This window comes from Heterodontus francisci, chromosome 18 (assembly GCF_036365525.1).
Source record: "Heterodontus francisci isolate sHetFra1 chromosome 18, sHetFra1.hap1, whole genome shotgun sequence".
NCBI classification, from domain to species: Eukaryota; Metazoa; Chordata; class Chondrichthyes; order Heterodontiformes; family Heterodontidae; genus Heterodontus; species Heterodontus francisci.
Window position 1 is genome coordinate 402,643 of NC_090388.1, and position 17,942 is coordinate 420,584.

The 17,942-nt window shown below is 42.5% G+C and overlaps 1 protein-coding gene across 4 annotated transcripts in view; it reads right to left on the minus strand.

Moving 5' to 3' along the window:
• Window positions 1–17,942, minus strand: part of nap1l1 (nucleosome assembly protein 1-like 1) — a 173,195-nt gene that overhangs the window by 19,354 nt on the left and 135,899 nt on the right. For all 4 annotated transcript variants that reach the window (XM_068050081.1, XM_068050078.1, XM_068050080.1 and 1 more), the window contains exons 13-14: window positions 15,086–15,118; window positions 14,899–14,949 (exon numbers count right to left, since the gene is read on the minus strand). In XM_068050081.1, the coding sequence (XP_067906182.1) occupies window positions 14,899–14,949; window positions 15,086–15,118 (84 nt within the window). The remainder of the gene's footprint in view (window positions 1–14,898; window positions 14,950–15,085; window positions 15,119–17,942) is intronic.

The following is a 17,942-nucleotide window of genomic DNA, read 5'->3' on the forward strand; positions in this document are numbered from 1 at the left end:
GATTGTTGTAAAATCCTCCCTCCCTTTTAGCTCTTGATTTTCTGTTATTCTTGGGGTGCTTTTTATGTCATCTGTGAAGACAGATATAAAAAACTTGTTCAAAGTCTCTGCCATTTCCTTGCTTCCCATTATTAATTCCCCAGTCTCTTCCTCTAAAGGGACCAGCACTTGCTTTAACTACTTTTTAATATATGTATCTGTAGAAGCATTTACTTTCTTTTTATATTCCTTGCTAGTTTACTCTCATACTCTAATTCTCACTTTTCTTTTTAGTCATCCTCTGGTTTCTAAAATGTTCCCAATCTTCCGGCCTACCACTAATCTTTGCAGCATTATATGCCTTTTCTTTCAATTTGATACCATCTTTAACTTCCTTAGATAGCCATGGATGGTGCATCCGTCTTAAGAGTTTTTCCTTCTCATTACATGGTAGAATTTCAAATTCAGTTTGAGGGTGAGCAACTTGGGTTTCAAACCAATGTCTTCAACTTAAACAAGGGCAGTAACAGAGCTATGAAGAAAATGTTGTCTAAAGCGGGCTGGAAAGATAGACTACAGGGGAAGTCAGTAGATGAGCAGTGGCAGACTTTTAAGCAGATATTTCATAACACTCAGCAAACATTTATTCCAGTTGGAAGGATTCGAAGAGAACAATGAACCACCCGTGGATAACAAAGGAAGTTAAGGAGAGTATCAAATCAAAAACAAAGGCGTACAAAGCGGCGAAAGCTAGTGGCAGACTAGAGGATTGGGAATTTTTTTAAAGAAACCAACAGCGGATGACTAAAAAACTAATAAAGAGGGAGAAAATTGATTGAGAGTAAATTGGCAAGAAATATAAAAACAAACAGTAAGAGCTTCTACAGATATATAAAAAGGAATAGAGTAGCTAAAGCAAGTGTGGGATCTTAGGATGAGACTGGGGAATTAATAACAGGGAACAGGGAAATGGCAGATAATTTAAACCAATATTTTGCATGGTCTTCACGGTGGAGGACACTATAAACATCCTAACAATAATAGATGAGCAAGGTGTAAATGGGAGGGAGGAACTTGTAACAATCTCTATCATGAGGGAAAAGGTGCTGGACAAACTGATGGGACTAAAGGCAGACAAGTCGCCAGGACCTGATGGCCTGCATCCAAGGGTTTTAAAAGAATTGGCTGCAGAGATAGTGGAGGCATTGGTCATAATATACCAAAACCAATGGATTGGAAAACCGCTCATGTGACACCCCTATTCAAGAAAGGAGGGAGACAGAAAGCAGGAAACTATAGACCAGTTAGCTTAACATGTCATTGGGAAAATGCTAGAGTCCATTATTAAGGAAGAAATAGCAGAACATTTAGAAAAACATAATGTAAACAAACAGAGTCAATATGGTTTTATGAAAGGGAAATCCTGTTTGACAAATTTGTTCGAGTTCTTTGAGGATATAACAAGCAGAGTGGATAAAGGGGAACTGGTAGATGTAGTGTATTTGGATTTTCAGAAGGCGCTCGATAAGGTGCCACATAAAAGGTTATTGCACAAAATAAGAGCTCGGGCATTGGGGGTAATGTGTTGGCATGGATTGAGGATTGGCTAACACACAGAAGGCAAAGGGTTGGGATCAATGGGTCTTTTTCAGGTTTTAAAAAATTTTTTAGATACAGCACTGAAACAGGCCCTTCGGCCCATCAAGTTTGTGCCAACCATCAACCACCCATTTATACTAATCCTACATTAATCCCATGTTCCTACCACATCCCCACCTTCCCTCAATTCCCCTACCACCTACCTATACTAGGGGCAATTGACAATGGCCAATTTACCTATCAACCTGCAAGTCTTTGGCTGTGGGAGGAAACCAGAGCACCCGGCGAAAACCCACGCAGTCACAGGGAGAACTTGCAAACTCTGCACAGGCAGTACCCAGAATCGAACCTGGGTCGCTGGAGCTGTGAGGCTGCGGTGCTAACCACTGCGTCACTGTGCTGCCCACAGAAAACCGTAGCTAGTGGGGTGCCACAAGGATCGGTCCTGGGGCCTCAATTATTTACTAGTTATATTAATGACTTGGAGGAAGGGACAGAGTGTAGTGTATCCAAGTTTGCTGACGATTCAAAAATAGGTGGGAAGGCATGTTGTGATGAGGACACAAAGAATCTGCAAAGAGATATAGATGGGTTAAGTGAGTGGGCAAAAACTTGGCAGATGGTGTTCAATGTGGGAAAGTGAGGTCGTCCACTTTGGTAGGGAGAATAAAAAGGCAGATTATTTAGATGGAGAAAGACTACAAAATACTGCAGTACAGAGTGATCTGGGTGTTCTTGTATATGAAACACAGAAGGGTGGCATGCAGGTGCAGCAAGTAGGGAGGCAAATGGAATTTGGGCCTTTATTGCTAGGGGGTTAGAGTTTAAATATGGGGAAGTCTTGTTACAACTGTACAGGGTGTTGGTGAGGCCACACCTGGAGTACTGCGTACAGTTTTGGTACCCGTATTTAAGGAAGGATATACTAGCATTGGAGGCAGTTCAGAAAAGGTTCACTTGGCTGATTCCTGGGATGAAGGGGTTGTCTCATCAAGAACGGCTAAACAGGTTAGGCCTTTATTCATTGGAGTTTAGAAGAATGAGAGGTGATCTTATTGAAACATACAAGATCCTAAGGGAGCTCGACAGGGTAGATTTTGAGAATATGTTTCCACTGGTGGGGGAATCTCAAACTAGGGGACATGGTTGCAGAATAAGTGGGCACACATTTAAAATTGAGATGCAAAGGGATTTCTTCTCTGAGGGCGGTGAATCTCTGGAATTCTCTACCTCAGAGTTGTGGAGGGTAGGTCATTAAATGTATTTAAGAGGTAGACAGATTTTTGAAATCTCGGAGAGTTGAGGGTTATACGGAGCAGGCCCGAAAGAGGTGTTGAGGCCTGGGACACATCAGCCATGATCTTATTAAATGGCGGGGCAGGCTTGAGGGGCTGAATGGCCTATTCCTGCTCCTATTTATGTTCTTCTCAATCGAACATACCTTGTTGAGTTATGAAATATTTCCTAAAATTTCTGCCATTACTTCTATGTCTTGACTTTTAACTTATTTTCCCAGTCCACTTTAGCCAATGCGATCTTCATACCCCTGTAATTGCCTTTATTTAAGTTTAAGACATTAGTTTCAGGCCCAAACTTCTCACCCTCAAATTGAATGTGAAATTCGATCATGTTATGATCACTCTTGCCTGAAGGATCCTTTACTAGGTCACTTATTAATTTTGTCGCATTATATATTACCATGTCCAAAATAGCCCGCTCCTGGATTAGTTCCAGAACATATTGACCTAAGGAACCAGAGAAAATGAAACTGCTTGACGGGCAGTATAAGTCAATGAAGATGGAGCAAGACTGAGAGCCTAAGAACAACTTTTTTTTTTGATGCAGCAAATGGTAATGAGTTGGAAATCGCTGCCCACAAGGGTGGTAGAAGCGGAGACAATGATTCCAAAAGGAATTTGGTTGGACACTTGAAGGAAATAAACCAGCAGGGCTATAGGGATCGAGGGGGGTTGTCCCGTGGAAAGCTGGCAACGACTCGATAGGCCGAATGGCCTCTTCCTGGTCATAAAAAATGACTTAAAAAAGTAATCTAATGGAAGCAGTGAAAAATACTGTCCCTTGAGGAATAAAGCCCGACCTGGAAGAACATGAAGTCTGTAAAATAAGGGTTGCCGCAGTAATGGCGCTTGATTACAACTTGATCCAGGCCCCAGTTTGGAAACTTTCAGAGAAGTTGGAGAGACAGGAGGTTTGATAACGAAAACACCTCTGGTTTTAGTGAAAGGGTAAAGGAAAGAATACAGGCAATCCTCAGAGCAGGAAGAAAGATAATCAGGAGACTAGGGTCAAGTCAAAAGGACTGTTATTTTTGTAATAGAAGATGGCATATAACATCAGAATGCTGGAAGTTAAAAGGAAAATTGGTAGTTGTGGTAGCTTTGTTGAAAGCCTGTTCTAAAAAGAATGCCCCATTAGGAAGCACTGCTGACAAGCCAGTGGCCTTGGCAATTCTGAATAATGAGCAGAGGGGTTCTCCCGTGTGATGAATTTAAATCAGGTCCAAGGTTATAGACTAAAAGCAAAATACTGCGGATGCTGGAAATCTGAAATAAAAACAAGAAATGCTGGAAATACTCAGCAGGTCTGGCAGCATCCGTGGAGAGAGAAGCAGAGTTAATGTTTCGGGTCAGTGACCCTTCTTCGAAACTGGTTATATCCAAGGTTATAGACGTTGTGTTGAAGGGTAAGGCATCCCCATATCAGTCTGGTGAGGCAGGCAAGTCGATGGCACTGCTTAGTGATACAGGGGCAGCCCAGTCATGAATGGTAGCAAATGTGAATTTTCTTCCAAGTAGTTTAATGAATGCCGAAGTTCTACTGCAGGGCATTAAGGCAAGTTATGCATCCATTCCAATGTATAAAGTTAATTTACAATGTGATTTAGTTATTCGTCCTGTAACAGCCAGAGTCAACCCTGATTTGCATATTGAAGGGATGGATTTGTTGTTAGGAAACGATTTAGTTGGGAACAAGGTATCGGTGTTTCCAGTAGCTTCAGAAAAGCCAGTTGAGGTTGCTGAAACTGAAGTTTCAGGAACAAGAATTTCCTGGAATATTCCCAGGTTGCTGTGTAGTGACCAAGTCCCAGGCTCATTGGGCTGAACAAGATAAGGCAGTCAAGTAGTTATAAAAGGACAAGTTGGATGTCTGGCTGGCTGAAAACATTCAGGAATTTGCGTAGTGAGGCTGAACTGTTTAGTAGATCCTAAATATAAAGAAAATATCTCAGACAGCATGTTTTGAGACAGAGGCTCCCTGAGTATTATGTCAAGAATGAGATTCTAATGAGAAAGTGGAGACCTCCCCAGAGGCCTGCTAAGGAGGATGGGCTGTAGTCCATCAAATTATTGTCCCTGTGGAGAGAGAAAGAGAGTTAACCTTTCGGATCAATGATGAAAGGTCACAGACCTGAAACGTTAACTGTTTCTCTCTCCACAGATGCTGCCAGACCTGCTGAGTATTTCTAGCACTTTGTTTTTATTTCAGATTTCCAGCAACCACAGTATTTTGCTTTTAGTTAAATTGTCGTCTCTTCTTGCTGCCAGTGAAATTTTGAGAATTGCCCATGAAATTCCAGTTGCAGGTCATTTGGGTATTCGGAAGCCACAGGCTAGGGTTATGATGGATTTTTACTGGCTGAAGCTGCATAGGGATGTGGTCGACTTCTGTTAGATGTCACATGTCAGATGATTGGGAAGCCAGAGCCTTCAATTAAGTCAGCGCCATCAATAATACCTGCTTTTGATGAATTGTTTAGCAAGATTCGTGTGGATCATCAGAGCCTTACCCACGACTAAGTCAAGTTTCTCCTAACCATCATGGATTTGTCCAGTTACCAGAGGCAATTCCCTTGAAAAGAATCACAGAAGTGGCGATTGAGGGGTTGATTCAGTTTCTCACACGATATGGGTTGCCAAAAGAAATTCAGTCAGATCGAGGTCAAATTTCACATCAGGGTATTTCAAGAAGCCTTGTGCAATTTGGGACTGAAGCAGCTCAAATTGCTGCAATTACTTTTTAAAAAATTCTTTCATGGGATGTGGGCGTTGCTGGCAAGGCCAGCATTTGTTGTCCATTCCTAATTGCCATTGACAACTGAGTGGTCATTTCAGAGGGCAGTTAAGAGTCAACCACGTTGCTATGGGTCTGGAGTCACATGTAGGTCAGACTGGGTAAGGACAGCACATTTCCTTTCCTAAAAGGACATTAGTGAAACAGATGGGTTTTTACAACAACAATTTTGTGACATCATCATTGAGACAAGCCTTCAATTCCAGATTTTTTTTAAAATTGATTTATTAATTGAATTGCCATGGTGGGATTTGAACCTGTGCCCCCAGGGCATTAACCTGGGCCTCTATTACTAGTTCAGTGACATTACCACTATGCCTCAGTCTCACCCACTTTGGAAAGATATCACCAAACCCTAAGGAGTTTGATTTCAAGCCTATTGTTTTGAGTATCGCACAATTGGGATAAGGGGATATCATTTTTATTACCTGCCACCAGGGACACACCAAATGGAGTCTACTGGTTTCAGTCCATTTGAATTGGTCTATGGGCAAGAGGTTGGGGGGGGGGGGGGGGGGTGGTCCCCTTAAACTCAGATTTTTGACACAGGAGGAGGAAACTATCCTCTTAGACTAGGTATTAGTTTCGAGGGAGACTCACAAAAGCTTGTGAGCCAGAGAACATCACAAGGTTTCTTAGCAAGGTGATGAAAACCCAAGTGGATAGAACAACTAAGGCACATAGTTTTCAACCTGGAGATAGGGTGTCCGTTTTGTTGCCTTTGCCTGGGGAACCAGTGAAAGATAGGTTCAGTGGACCTTATTTATGAAGTGGAAACTCAGCGCTGTGAACTATTTGGTTGGTACCCCAGACAGACAGAAAGGTCAAAGGGAGCGTCACATGAATATGTTGAAAAGATACTATGACTGTGAACATGTATGCCAAATGATAGAAAATAAGGATAGTGTTTCTTTGAATAAGCTGGTTGAAGAAGCAGAACGCTCAACTGAACCCCCCTGCAGTGAAACTGGCAAACACAGAAGTGTTAACAAAGTTTAGATACAGTTCTATTCTTCTTCTTCTTTTGGGCCTCCTTATCTCGAGAGACAATGGATACGCGCCTGGAGATGGTCAGTGGTTTGTGAAGCAGCGCCTGGTGTGGCTATAAAGGCCAATTCTGGAGTGACAGGCTCTTCCACAGGTGCTGCAGAGAAATTTGTTTGTTGGGGCTGTTGCACAGTTGGCTCTCCCCTTGCGCCTCTGTCTTTTTTCCTGCCAACTACTAAGTCTCTTCGACTCGCCACAATTTAGCCCTGTCTTTATGGCTGCCCGCCAGCTCTGGCGAATGCTGGCAACTGACTCCCACGACTTGTGATCAATGTCACACGATTTCATGTCGCGTTTGCAGACGTCTTTATAACGGAGACATGGACGGCCGGTGGGTCTGATACCAGTGGCGAGCTCGCTGTACAATGTGTCTTTGGGGATCCTGCCATCTTCCATGCGGCTCACATGGCCAAGCCATCTCAAGCGCCTATACTCTCTGAATAACATAAGGACATAGCTGAGCTGTTAGAGTTTAAAGCAGTATATGGATTTTAGCTAGGTCAAACTCCTCTGGCTATTCATGCAGTTGATGTAGGGACAACCACCCCCATTACACAGAACAGAGATGATGTTCAATATATACTAAAAGAATGATATAAGTGAACCCAGTCAAAGTAGCTGGAGTTCATCGGTTGTGCTGGTTCCAAAGCCAGACAGTTCTAAATGATTTTTTTAAATCAGAAAGGCAACGCAGTAACTAGACTTGAGGATTGTATTGACTGAGGGGGAATTTAGCCTTTATTAGCAAGATTAAATTTGCTGAAAGGACATTTGCAATTTCCCTTGAAAGACCAAGCCTAAAGAAGTTTCCACCTTCGTAACACCAGATGGTCTATTTCAGTGTATGATCATGCTGTTTGGTATGAAAAATGCAACGGCAACATTTCAAAGCTCGACTAACCAGGTGAATGCTGGACTAAGCAATTGTGCTGTGTACCTGGATGATCTCTTGGTATACAGTGACACTGGGAAGATTATGTTGAACGCTTAAAGGCAAGTTAGAGAAAGCCAATTTGGTAATAAACTTAGAGCGCATTTGCCAAAACTAAGGTCACCTATTTGGGGCATATTGAGGGTCAAGTATTGCCTAGAGAAGCTAAAGTTCAGGTGATAGACTTTCCAGTCCCCAAGGCAAAAAAAAAGATATTACAATTCCTAGGGATATGTGGGTTCTACGGAAAGCTCGCTCCTAATTTCAGTACAGTAGTTACCCCACTGACAAATTTGTCAAAGAAAAGTGTGAAGGCTGCATGGACAGAATGTCAAATGGCATGAGAAATTACTAAATTAACCCTTTCTAGCAGCACCAAATTTTAGCAAGCCCTTTAAAATGACTATTGATGCCAGTGATGTGGGGGTAAGAGCAGCGCCACTCCAAGATAATGATGCTGGTATTGAACGACTGGTCAGTTACTTCTCTAGAAAACTAAATATCAAAAGAAGTACTCCACTATTGTAGGAGGTAGCTTTAGGTCGCGTATTGGCCCTTCAACATTTTGAATAAGTCAATAATGGTCAACAGAAAATACCCTTTTATATCGACCATAATCCATTAAGGTTTTAAGAGAAATTCAAGAGCAACGCCAGTTATTCTGGTGCAGTTTAATGTTGCAATCGTTTACCCTAAAAATTGTACACATTACAGGAAAGATTAATGTAATTGCCGATGATCTGCCTAGAATTTAAAGAAAGGAGGGGAAAACAAGTCAGATGCAATAATACTGTTACCACCTGTATAATATGTAAAATGTTAGTGATTGAAATGTTTACAATGTTATATGCTGTTAACGTTGTAGAAAAATTGTCTTGCTGAGCAAGGCATTAGGAACAACTGGACCTGCAGGCCAAAAATATTTAGAAATGGATGAAAAAAAAAATCAACTGGAATAGATTCAACTTCAGCTTTGTGACAAAGTACCCCATCACTGTGTCTGTGCATTTTATTTAAAATTCCTAATCAGCTCACAGAGCAAGACATTTCCCTTGCTTTAAATTATATTGTGCAGACTACCACAAACACTGATCTCTTGGAAATATGCAAGAATGGCAACAAAATTAGATTTTTTTTCTGTCCAGAACAATTTCATTCTACATCAACTTTTGTTTTTTTTAAATCTGTATATGACATCCACTCTGCTCTCAGATTCACTTCATCTTTACCTTGATGTGCCAAAGCAGTTTCCTTTAATTTCCAGGAGGTAAAAAATTGAATCAATAGCTATCAGTTGTTCAAAGGGTTAACAAATCTCTAAAGTGCTGATTGACCAGAATGTTTCCAGCATTTTCTGATTGTTTTCCAACAGCTCCAGGTTTTTGGTAATCAGCTCATGTTTGATGGCTAAGTCAGTTTGTCCTTTATCTAAATATTTTTAGCCTCACCATCTCTACTTCAAATGAAGCTCAACATCCATATTCTGAAAACTGCCTTTAAATAGCTTTCACTTCCACACTAAACACTTTCTTCTCTTCAATAACTCAAGCTGTCCAAGACTTCAATATTACCAATATTTCTCAAATTCTTGAACCACACAAGAGAAACACATCAGGAGATTAACCTCATTTAGCCTCCAACTTTTCTCACTGTCTTTTCATCAGTGCTCCCGAGCTTTCCAGTAATCCTCTTAAAACTGCAAGTAGGCTTGTCTTATACACCTTTCCACCTTCCTAGAATCAGAATACTACAGCACAGAATGAAGTCATTCAGTCCATCGTGCCTCTGTCAGCTCTTCGGTAAAGCTATCCAATTTGTCCCATTCCCCTGCTCTTTCCCCATAGCCCTGCAATTTTTTTTACCCCCTTCAGGTTTACCTAATCCCCTTTTGCAAGTTACCAATGAATCTGCTTCCACCGACCTTTCAAACAATGTATTATTGTAATCTCGAATGCAACGTGAAAACATCTCATCTCCCCTCTGATTCTTTTGCTAATTACATGACATCTGTCCCCTATGGTTATCAACTCTTCTGTCAGTAGAAACAGTTCTTCCTTATTTACCATCAAAACTCATGACTTTGAACATGTCAGAGTATTACAGCACAGAAACAGGCCCTTCGGCCCATCGTGTCTGCGCCGGCCAAACAGCACCCAACTATTCTAATCGAATATTCCTGCACTTGGCCCGTAGCCCCGTATGCTATGGCGTTTCAAGTGCTCATCTAAATACTTCTTAAATGTTGAGAGGGTTCCTGCCCACATCACCTCTTCAGGCAGTGCATTCCAGATTCCAACCACCCTCTGGGTGAAAAAATATTTCCTCAAATCCCCCCAAACCTCTTGCCCCTTACCCTAAATCTATGCCCCCTGGTTATTGATCCCTCCGCTAAGGGAAAAAGTTTCTTCCTATCTACCCTATCAATGCCCCTCAATCATATCTCCCCTCAGCCTGCTCTGCTCAAAGGAAAACAACCCTAGCTTTTTCAGTCTCTCTTCATAGCTGAAATGCTCCAGCCCAGGCAACATCCTGGTGAATCTCCTCTGCACCCTCTCCAGTACAATCACATCCTTCCTATAGTGTGGTGACCAGAACTGTACACAATACTCCCGCTGTGGCCTAACTAGCGTTTTATATAGCTCAATCATAACCTCCCTGCTCTTATATTCTATGCCTCGGCTAATAAAGGCAATAATCCCATATTCCTTCCGAACCACCTTATCTACCTGTGCTGCTGCCTTCAATGATCTAAAGACAAGTACACCAAGGTCCTTCTGTACTTCCTAGGGTCCTACCATCCATTGTGTATTCTCTTACCTTGTTAGTCCTCCCAAGATGCATTACCTCACACTTTTCAGGATTAAATTCTATTTGTCACTGCTCCACCCATCTTACCAGCCCATCTATATCTCCCTGTAATCGAAGGCTTTCCTCCTCACTATTTACAACACCACCAATTTTCATGTCATCTGCAAACTTACTGATCATACCTCCTATATTCACATCTAAATCATTAATATACACTACAAACAGCAAGGGTCCCAGCACCGATCCCTGTGGTATACCACTGGTCACAGGCTTCCAATCGCAAAAACAGCCTTCGACCATTACCCTCTGCCTCCTGCCACTAAGCCAATTTTGGATCCAATTTGCCAAATTGCCCTGGATCCCATGGGCTCTTACCTTCTTAACCAATCTCCCATGCAGGACCTTATCAAAAGCTATGCTGAAATCCATGTATACTACATCTACTGCTTTACCCTCATCTACACATCCAATCACCTCCTCGAAAAATTCAATCAAGTTAGTTAGACACGATCTCCCCCTGACAAACCCATGCTGACTATCCCTGATTAATCCCTGCCTCTCCAAGTGGAGATTAATCCTGTCCCTCAGAAGTTTTTCCAATATTTTCCCAACCACTGATGTTAGACTCACCGTCCTGTAATTACCTGGTTTATCCCTACTACCCTTCTTGAATAATTGTACCACATGCGCTGTCTTCCAGTCTTCTGGTACCTCTCCTGTGGCCAGAGAGGATTTGAAAATTTGTGTCAAAGCCCCTATCTCCTCCCAAGCCTCATATAACAGCCTGCGATACAGTTCATCTGGGCCGGAGGATTTATCCACTTTTAAGCCTGCTAAAACAGCTAATACTTCCTCCCTTTCAATGCCAATATGTTCAAGTAGATCACAATACCCCTCCCTGACCTCTACACCTACATCGTCCTTCTCCATAGTGAACACTGATGAAAAGCAATCATTTAAAACCTCACCTATGTCCTCTGGCTCCACACACAGATTACCACTTTGGTCCCTACTCTTTCCCTGGTTATCCTCTTACCCTTAATATACTTAAATGCCTTGGGATTTTCCTTTATCTTGCCCGCCATTGTTTTTTCACGCCCCCTCTTCGCTCTCCTAATTACTTTTTTTAAGTGCCACCCTACACTTTCTATACTCCTCTAGTGCCTCCGCTGTTTTCAGCGCTTGGGATCTGCCGGAAGCCTCCTTTTTTTTCCCTTGACATCCAGGGTTCCCTGGGCCTGTTAGTCCTACCCTTCACCTTAACGGGTACATGCTGGCTCTGAACTCTCACTAATTCCTCTTTGAATGACTTCCACTGATGTGACGTAGACTTTCCGAAAAGTAGCTGCTCCCAGTCCACTTTGGCCAGATCGTGTTTTATCATATTGAAATCGGCCTTCCCCCAATTCAGTACCTGTATTTCTGATCCATCTCTGTCCTTTTCCATAATAGAGTCATACAGCGAAACAGCACTGAAACAGGCCCTTCGGCCTACCGTGTCTGTGCCGACCATCAACCACCCATTTATACTGATCCTACATTAATCCCATATTCCCCATCACAACCCCACCTTCCCTCAATTCTCCTACCACCTACCTACACCAAGGGCAATTTACAATGGCCAATTTACCCATCAACCTGCACGTCTTTGGCTGTGGGAGGAAACCGGAACACCTGGCGGAAACCCACGCAGTCACAGAGAACTTGCAAACTCCGCACAGGCAGTACCCTGAACTGAACCCGGGTCGCTGGAGCTGTGAGGCTGCGGTGCTAACCACTGCGCTGCCAATAACTACCTTAAATCTTACAGTTATGGTCACTATGCCCGAAATGCTCCCCCACTGACACTTCTACCACTTGACCGGCTTCATTCCCTAGGATTAGGTCCAATACTGCCCCTTCTCTTGTAGGACTTTCTACATACTGGCTCAAAAAGCTCTCCTGTATGCATTTTAAGAATTCCGTCCCTTTTAAGCCTTTTGCACTAAGACTATCCCAGCTAATATTGGGGTAGTTGAAATCCCCTACTATTATTACCCTAATATTTTTACACCTCTGAGATTTGCCTACATATCTGCTCCTCTATCTCTTCCTGACTGTTTGGAGGCCTGTAGTAGACACCCAGCCAAGTGATTGCCCCCTTTTTGTTTTTAAGTTCTACCCAAATGGCCTCATTTGAGGAACCTTCTAAGATATCATCCCTCCTTACTGCAGTAATTGACTCCTTGATCAACAGTGCAATACCACCTCCTCTTTTATCCCCTCCCCTGTCACGCCTGAAGATTCTATGTGCTGGAATATTGAGCTGCCAGTCCTGTCCCTCCGTCAACCATGTCTCTGTGATAGCAATATCATAATCCCATGTGCTAATCAATGCCCTCAATTCATCTGCCTTACTAGTAAGACTCCTTGCATTGAAATAGATGCAATCCAGCCTTGCATTTTTCCCTTGTGCCTTACCAGGTCTATTTGCTCTGCCTTCCAGACAGACTCACTTTCTGTTCTATATTACCCCCTCCTGTACCTCCACTCAGTATCCCATCCCTCTGCCAAATTAGTTTAAACCCCCCCCCCCCCCCCCCACAACAGAACTAGCAAATCTCCCAGCAAGGATGCTTGCCCCATTCCGGTTCAGGTGCAACCCGTCCAACTTGTACAGGTCCCACCTTTGCCAGAAACAGACCCAGTGATCCAGGAAACTAAAGCCCTCCCTCCTGCACCATCTCCTCTATCCGCCTATTTGTAAACTCACTAGCACGTGGCACCATGGAGTAATCCAGAGATTACAACCTTTGAGGTCCTGCTTTTTCATCTGTTACCAAGCTCCCTAAATTCTTGTTACAGGACCTCATCCCTTTTTCTACCTATGTCGTTGGTACAAATGTGAACCACGACCTCTGGCTGCTCACCCTCCCCCTTCAGAATGTCCTACGGCCACTCCATGACATCCTTGACCCTAGCACCAGGGAGGCAACATACCATCCTGGAGTCACGTTTACGGCCACAGAAACTCCTATATCTGCACCCCTTACAATAGAATCCCCTATCACTATAGCTCTTCCACTCCTTTTTTCTCCCTGCTGTGCAGCAGAGCCATCCTTGGTGCCACAGACCTGGCTGTTGCTGCTTTCCCCTGGGAGGTCATCCCCCCCCCCCCCCCAACAGTATCCAAAGTGGTATATCTGTCTGAGAGGGGGATGGCCACAGGGGACTCCTGTACTACCTGCCTGCACCTACTACTCCGCCTGGTGGTCACCCATCCCTTTTCTGCCTGTGCTGCCATTACCTGCGGTGTGACCACCTCCTTAAATGTGCTATCCACGACATCCTCAGCATCGCGGATGCTCCACAGTGAATCCACCCGCAGCTCTAGCTCCGTAATGTGGGTAGTCAGTAGCTACAGATGGATACACTTCCTGCACACATGGTTGTCAGGGACTCTAGAAGCATCCCTGATTTCCCACATAGTGCAGGAGGAGCACATCACGGGGCTGAGCTCTCCTGCCATGACTTACCTTTAAATTTAGTTACTCACTTTTAAAAAATACTAATTACACTAGGGGTCTTGTTCTACTCCAAACACGACCCACTACAATCTAAAGTCCTTAATAAATTACTCTAATTTAAGTAGTACTACTCACCTCATCACTTGTTTTTTTTTAAATCCCTTTTTTAAATAATTTAAATGCACTAACAGCTGTTACTGACCCAACCAATCACCTTGCAGAATTCCCGTGATGTGACTTAAGTTTTTTCCCCCTCTTTTTTGAGTCTCAGCGCGTGCTGAGACACACAGGGAGTCAGCCGCTCCAGATCAGATTCCACACAGGTCCGCCAGCCGCTGCTCTGGATCAGCTTCCTCGCAGGTCCGCCAACCGCCGCTCCGCTCTGCTCCCTGGTAAGTGAAAGAGGGCCTCGAGCCCCACTCTTTATTTACAGCCGCCGCTCCGGATCAGGATCCAGGCTGGTCTGCCAGCCGCCGCTCCGCTCTGCTCCCAGGTCTCTGCTCAAGGAGAATTCCAGCTTCTCTAGCCTCTCTATTGAATTCAAGACTCACTATATCTTAATGCAACACTTAATAATTTTTTTCTAGTGTTGGTTGGTATTCTCTCATCTCAAAAAGGAACCATGGTTTGAGACAGGCCTATTTCTGCTAGCATAATACTGCTCACAATAGGTTTAAAATGCCAACACTCCTTGCACAACATTTTAGTCAGATGATGACGACTTGAGAAAATGGTTCAAAACCATTTCAGTGGTGTGCATGTGCGAATGAGACAATCCCACAAAAGATGATGATAGAACTGGATAAAATAGTAATGTTGACTTTCACCAATAGTGTACACATTATATCTGTTAAAAAAAAACAGGCTTTGTACGGCACTAGCACTTTTCCTGCAATACTAAGACTTTTCTGGAAAGGAAACTCCTCAAATTCCCACCTTAGGGTCATAATCGGGGTCATTTTCTTCATCGGCTTCTTCCTCTCCTTCCTGTTTAAAATAAAGACGACAATGAAGGTGGTCTAATACTTCCATTGAAATCAAAGCAACAATGAACGTACTGTAATCAGGAACAGAAATGGATAATTTTGCCAAGCATATGTCCGATCAAATGGAAAAGAAGTACCTCATCATCTGCCTCTTCACCTTCTTCATCATACTGTATTGGAAGAAAAGAAAACAATCAGGCTGAGTTTTTCATTCCATATTCAATGAGTCAATGAGAATCATTGCCAAAGTGAGAATAGTAAATACCTAGTTAAGTTTGTATAATACAAGATTCAATTGTGTAACTGTTATTCTAAGCCCTGCCATCCAGCACTAAATCCTTTGCATAGTCTTTAATCGTGCAAGGTGAACTGTCTTAAAAATTCAATAGCAAGTCCTTTAAAAGCTTGAGCATAAGCAAGATACAATCAACCCAATTAATAAGGCTATTGCATATCCAATTATCCTCTTGATCAAGCACATAAACAGCACCCTGTAGCAAGAGTTAAGATTCCCACCCGTGAAGTATTCTCACATACAATATGCCTGCTTCCTAGTAGAAAAATAGGTTTCCATACAACAGTGAAAACATAAAATGGAGTCTGATGTGATCACATAAAATAGTTTAGTTTAGATTTAGTTTAGTTTAGAGATACAGCACTGAAACAGGCCCTTCGGCCCACCGAGTCTGTGCCGACCATCCACCACCCTGCGAGAATCTACAATTTCTGAACAGTGTCAGCATTCCACTTCCAGCAGGGACTACTTGGCCTACTTTAAAACTTTTTAAACATTAGTTTTACCTCCTGTTAACTTGTCAACTATTTAACTGCAGGCAACTTGGGATTCAATAAGTTTTCAACTGGAATAACCAGTATATTTCTTTTAACAGTTTTTGTTTAAAACTGTTAAGACTAACTAAACTTAAGAAATAACTAAATAGAAGCATGACAGGATACATCAGTCCTTTGGAGTGCATCTGGGAACTCCAGGACAATTCATGACCTGGACAAAGTTGAGTGTGCTTCTATTTTTTTTTAAAAATAGGTTTTTAAGGACTCATTTAAATTGGAAATGAACTCATTTGGAAGTCTGAAGAAATGCTGGGCTGTATTCATTAAAAGGACACTTGACTGTGAAAGCAATTACTGGAAGAATCAAGGTGTGCTAAAAGCAACCTGTACCAGAGAGTACCTATCTGAAGGTAAAACAAACAGAAACCTTGGACTAAGGGGAGATGTTTACAGAAAAGCCATATTTATTTATTTATTTATTTAGAGATAAACAGGCCCTTCGGCCCACTAAGTCTGTGCCGACCAACAACCACCCATTTATACTAACCCTACAGTAATCCCATATTTCCTACCACCTACCTACGTTAGGGGCAATTTACAATGGCCAATTTACCTATCAACCTGCAAGTCTTTGGCTGTGGGAGGAAACCGGAGGGTCAAGAGGTTGACTTCCTGTTTGGGGTTTAGATATTGTTTTCAGTTCAGTTGGGATGTGAACAGTTTTGAAGACAGTTGAAGATCAGCCTGTCAAGGAAAAAAAAAAACACGCAATTCATTGCTTTCCTCCTGTCGCCGAAAAAACCTTGCATATTCAGGGTGATAACCGAAACTGTTGATGCCACATTTCTCCTGAGAAGTTGGAAAAAAACCTGCCAGATTAATCCTCAACGCCGCCTGTAAAGAACTGCTCTAGAAAAGATCCCAGTGACCAGTCTCTGTAAACCCGGACGTCAGACTAAAAGGAACTGACATCATTTTGTGTACAAAATCATGAGGTATAGACAGGGTGGACAGCAAGAGGCTTTTTCCCCAGAGTGGGGGTTTCAATTACTAGAGGACACGAGTTCAAAGTGAAAGGGGAAATGTTTAGGGGGGATATGCGTGGAAAGTTCTTTACGCAGAGGGTGGTGGGCACCTGGAACGCGTTGCCAGCGGAGGTGGTAGACGCGGGCACGATGGAGTCTTTTAAGATGTATCTAGACAGATACATGAATGGGCAGGAAGAAAAGAGATACAGAACCTTAGAAAATAGGTGCAGGCTTGGAGGGCCGAAGGGCCTGTTCCTGTGCTGTAATTATCTTTGTTCTTTGTTTTTGTTCTTTGTTATTCCACATTTTCTCGTCTTCAAGAATTAGCAAGTATTTGGCCAAAGTATTTTTTTTTGTCTTTTCATTTTGTAACAGAACTCTGCAGAGATAATTTATTTACTTTTTTGTCCCCAGTGTGGGTGTGAGTTTGTGTGTGTGATTAAAAAGGGAACTTTCATATTTCAATCTGTGTGTTAATGCTTTGCTTCGTTACTGGAAAAGTCTTGTTTTTATAATAGACTGATAATTTTGTTGTTTAATAAAGAAACCTCGTTGGTGTATTTGATTCTGGGATAAAGAGTACAGTATCTGATTGATATGGGGATATGTCAGCCTTCAACCCCATTCATTTCCCTAGCACTATTTTTCTTTTTACTAATACTGATTTTCTTCAGTTCCTCCCTCCCATTAGACCCTTGGTTCCCTAACATCTCTGGGAGGTTATTTGTGTCCTCCTTTGTGAAGACAGAGCCAAAGTATGTGTTTAATTGTTCTGCCATTTCTTTCTTCCCCAATATAATTTCCCCCGTTTCTGACTGTAAGGGACCTACATTTGCCTTCACTAATCTTTTTCTGTTCACATATTTATAGAAGCTTTTACAGCCAGTTTTTATGTTCCCTGCCAGTTTACTCTCTTACTCTATTTCCCCCCGCTTAATCCACCTCTTTGTCCTCCTTTGCTAAATTCTAAACTGCTCCCAATCCTCAGACTTGCTGCTTTTTCTGGCAATTTTATATGCCTCCTCTTTGGATCTTTGGCACCTGCATGTTAGCTTTTAGTGACTGATGAACTAGGACACAGGTCCATTTGGATATCAACACTTCCCAATCTCCACCATTTAAGAAATACTCTGCATTTCTGTTTTTCCTACCGAAGTGGATGACTTCAGATTTT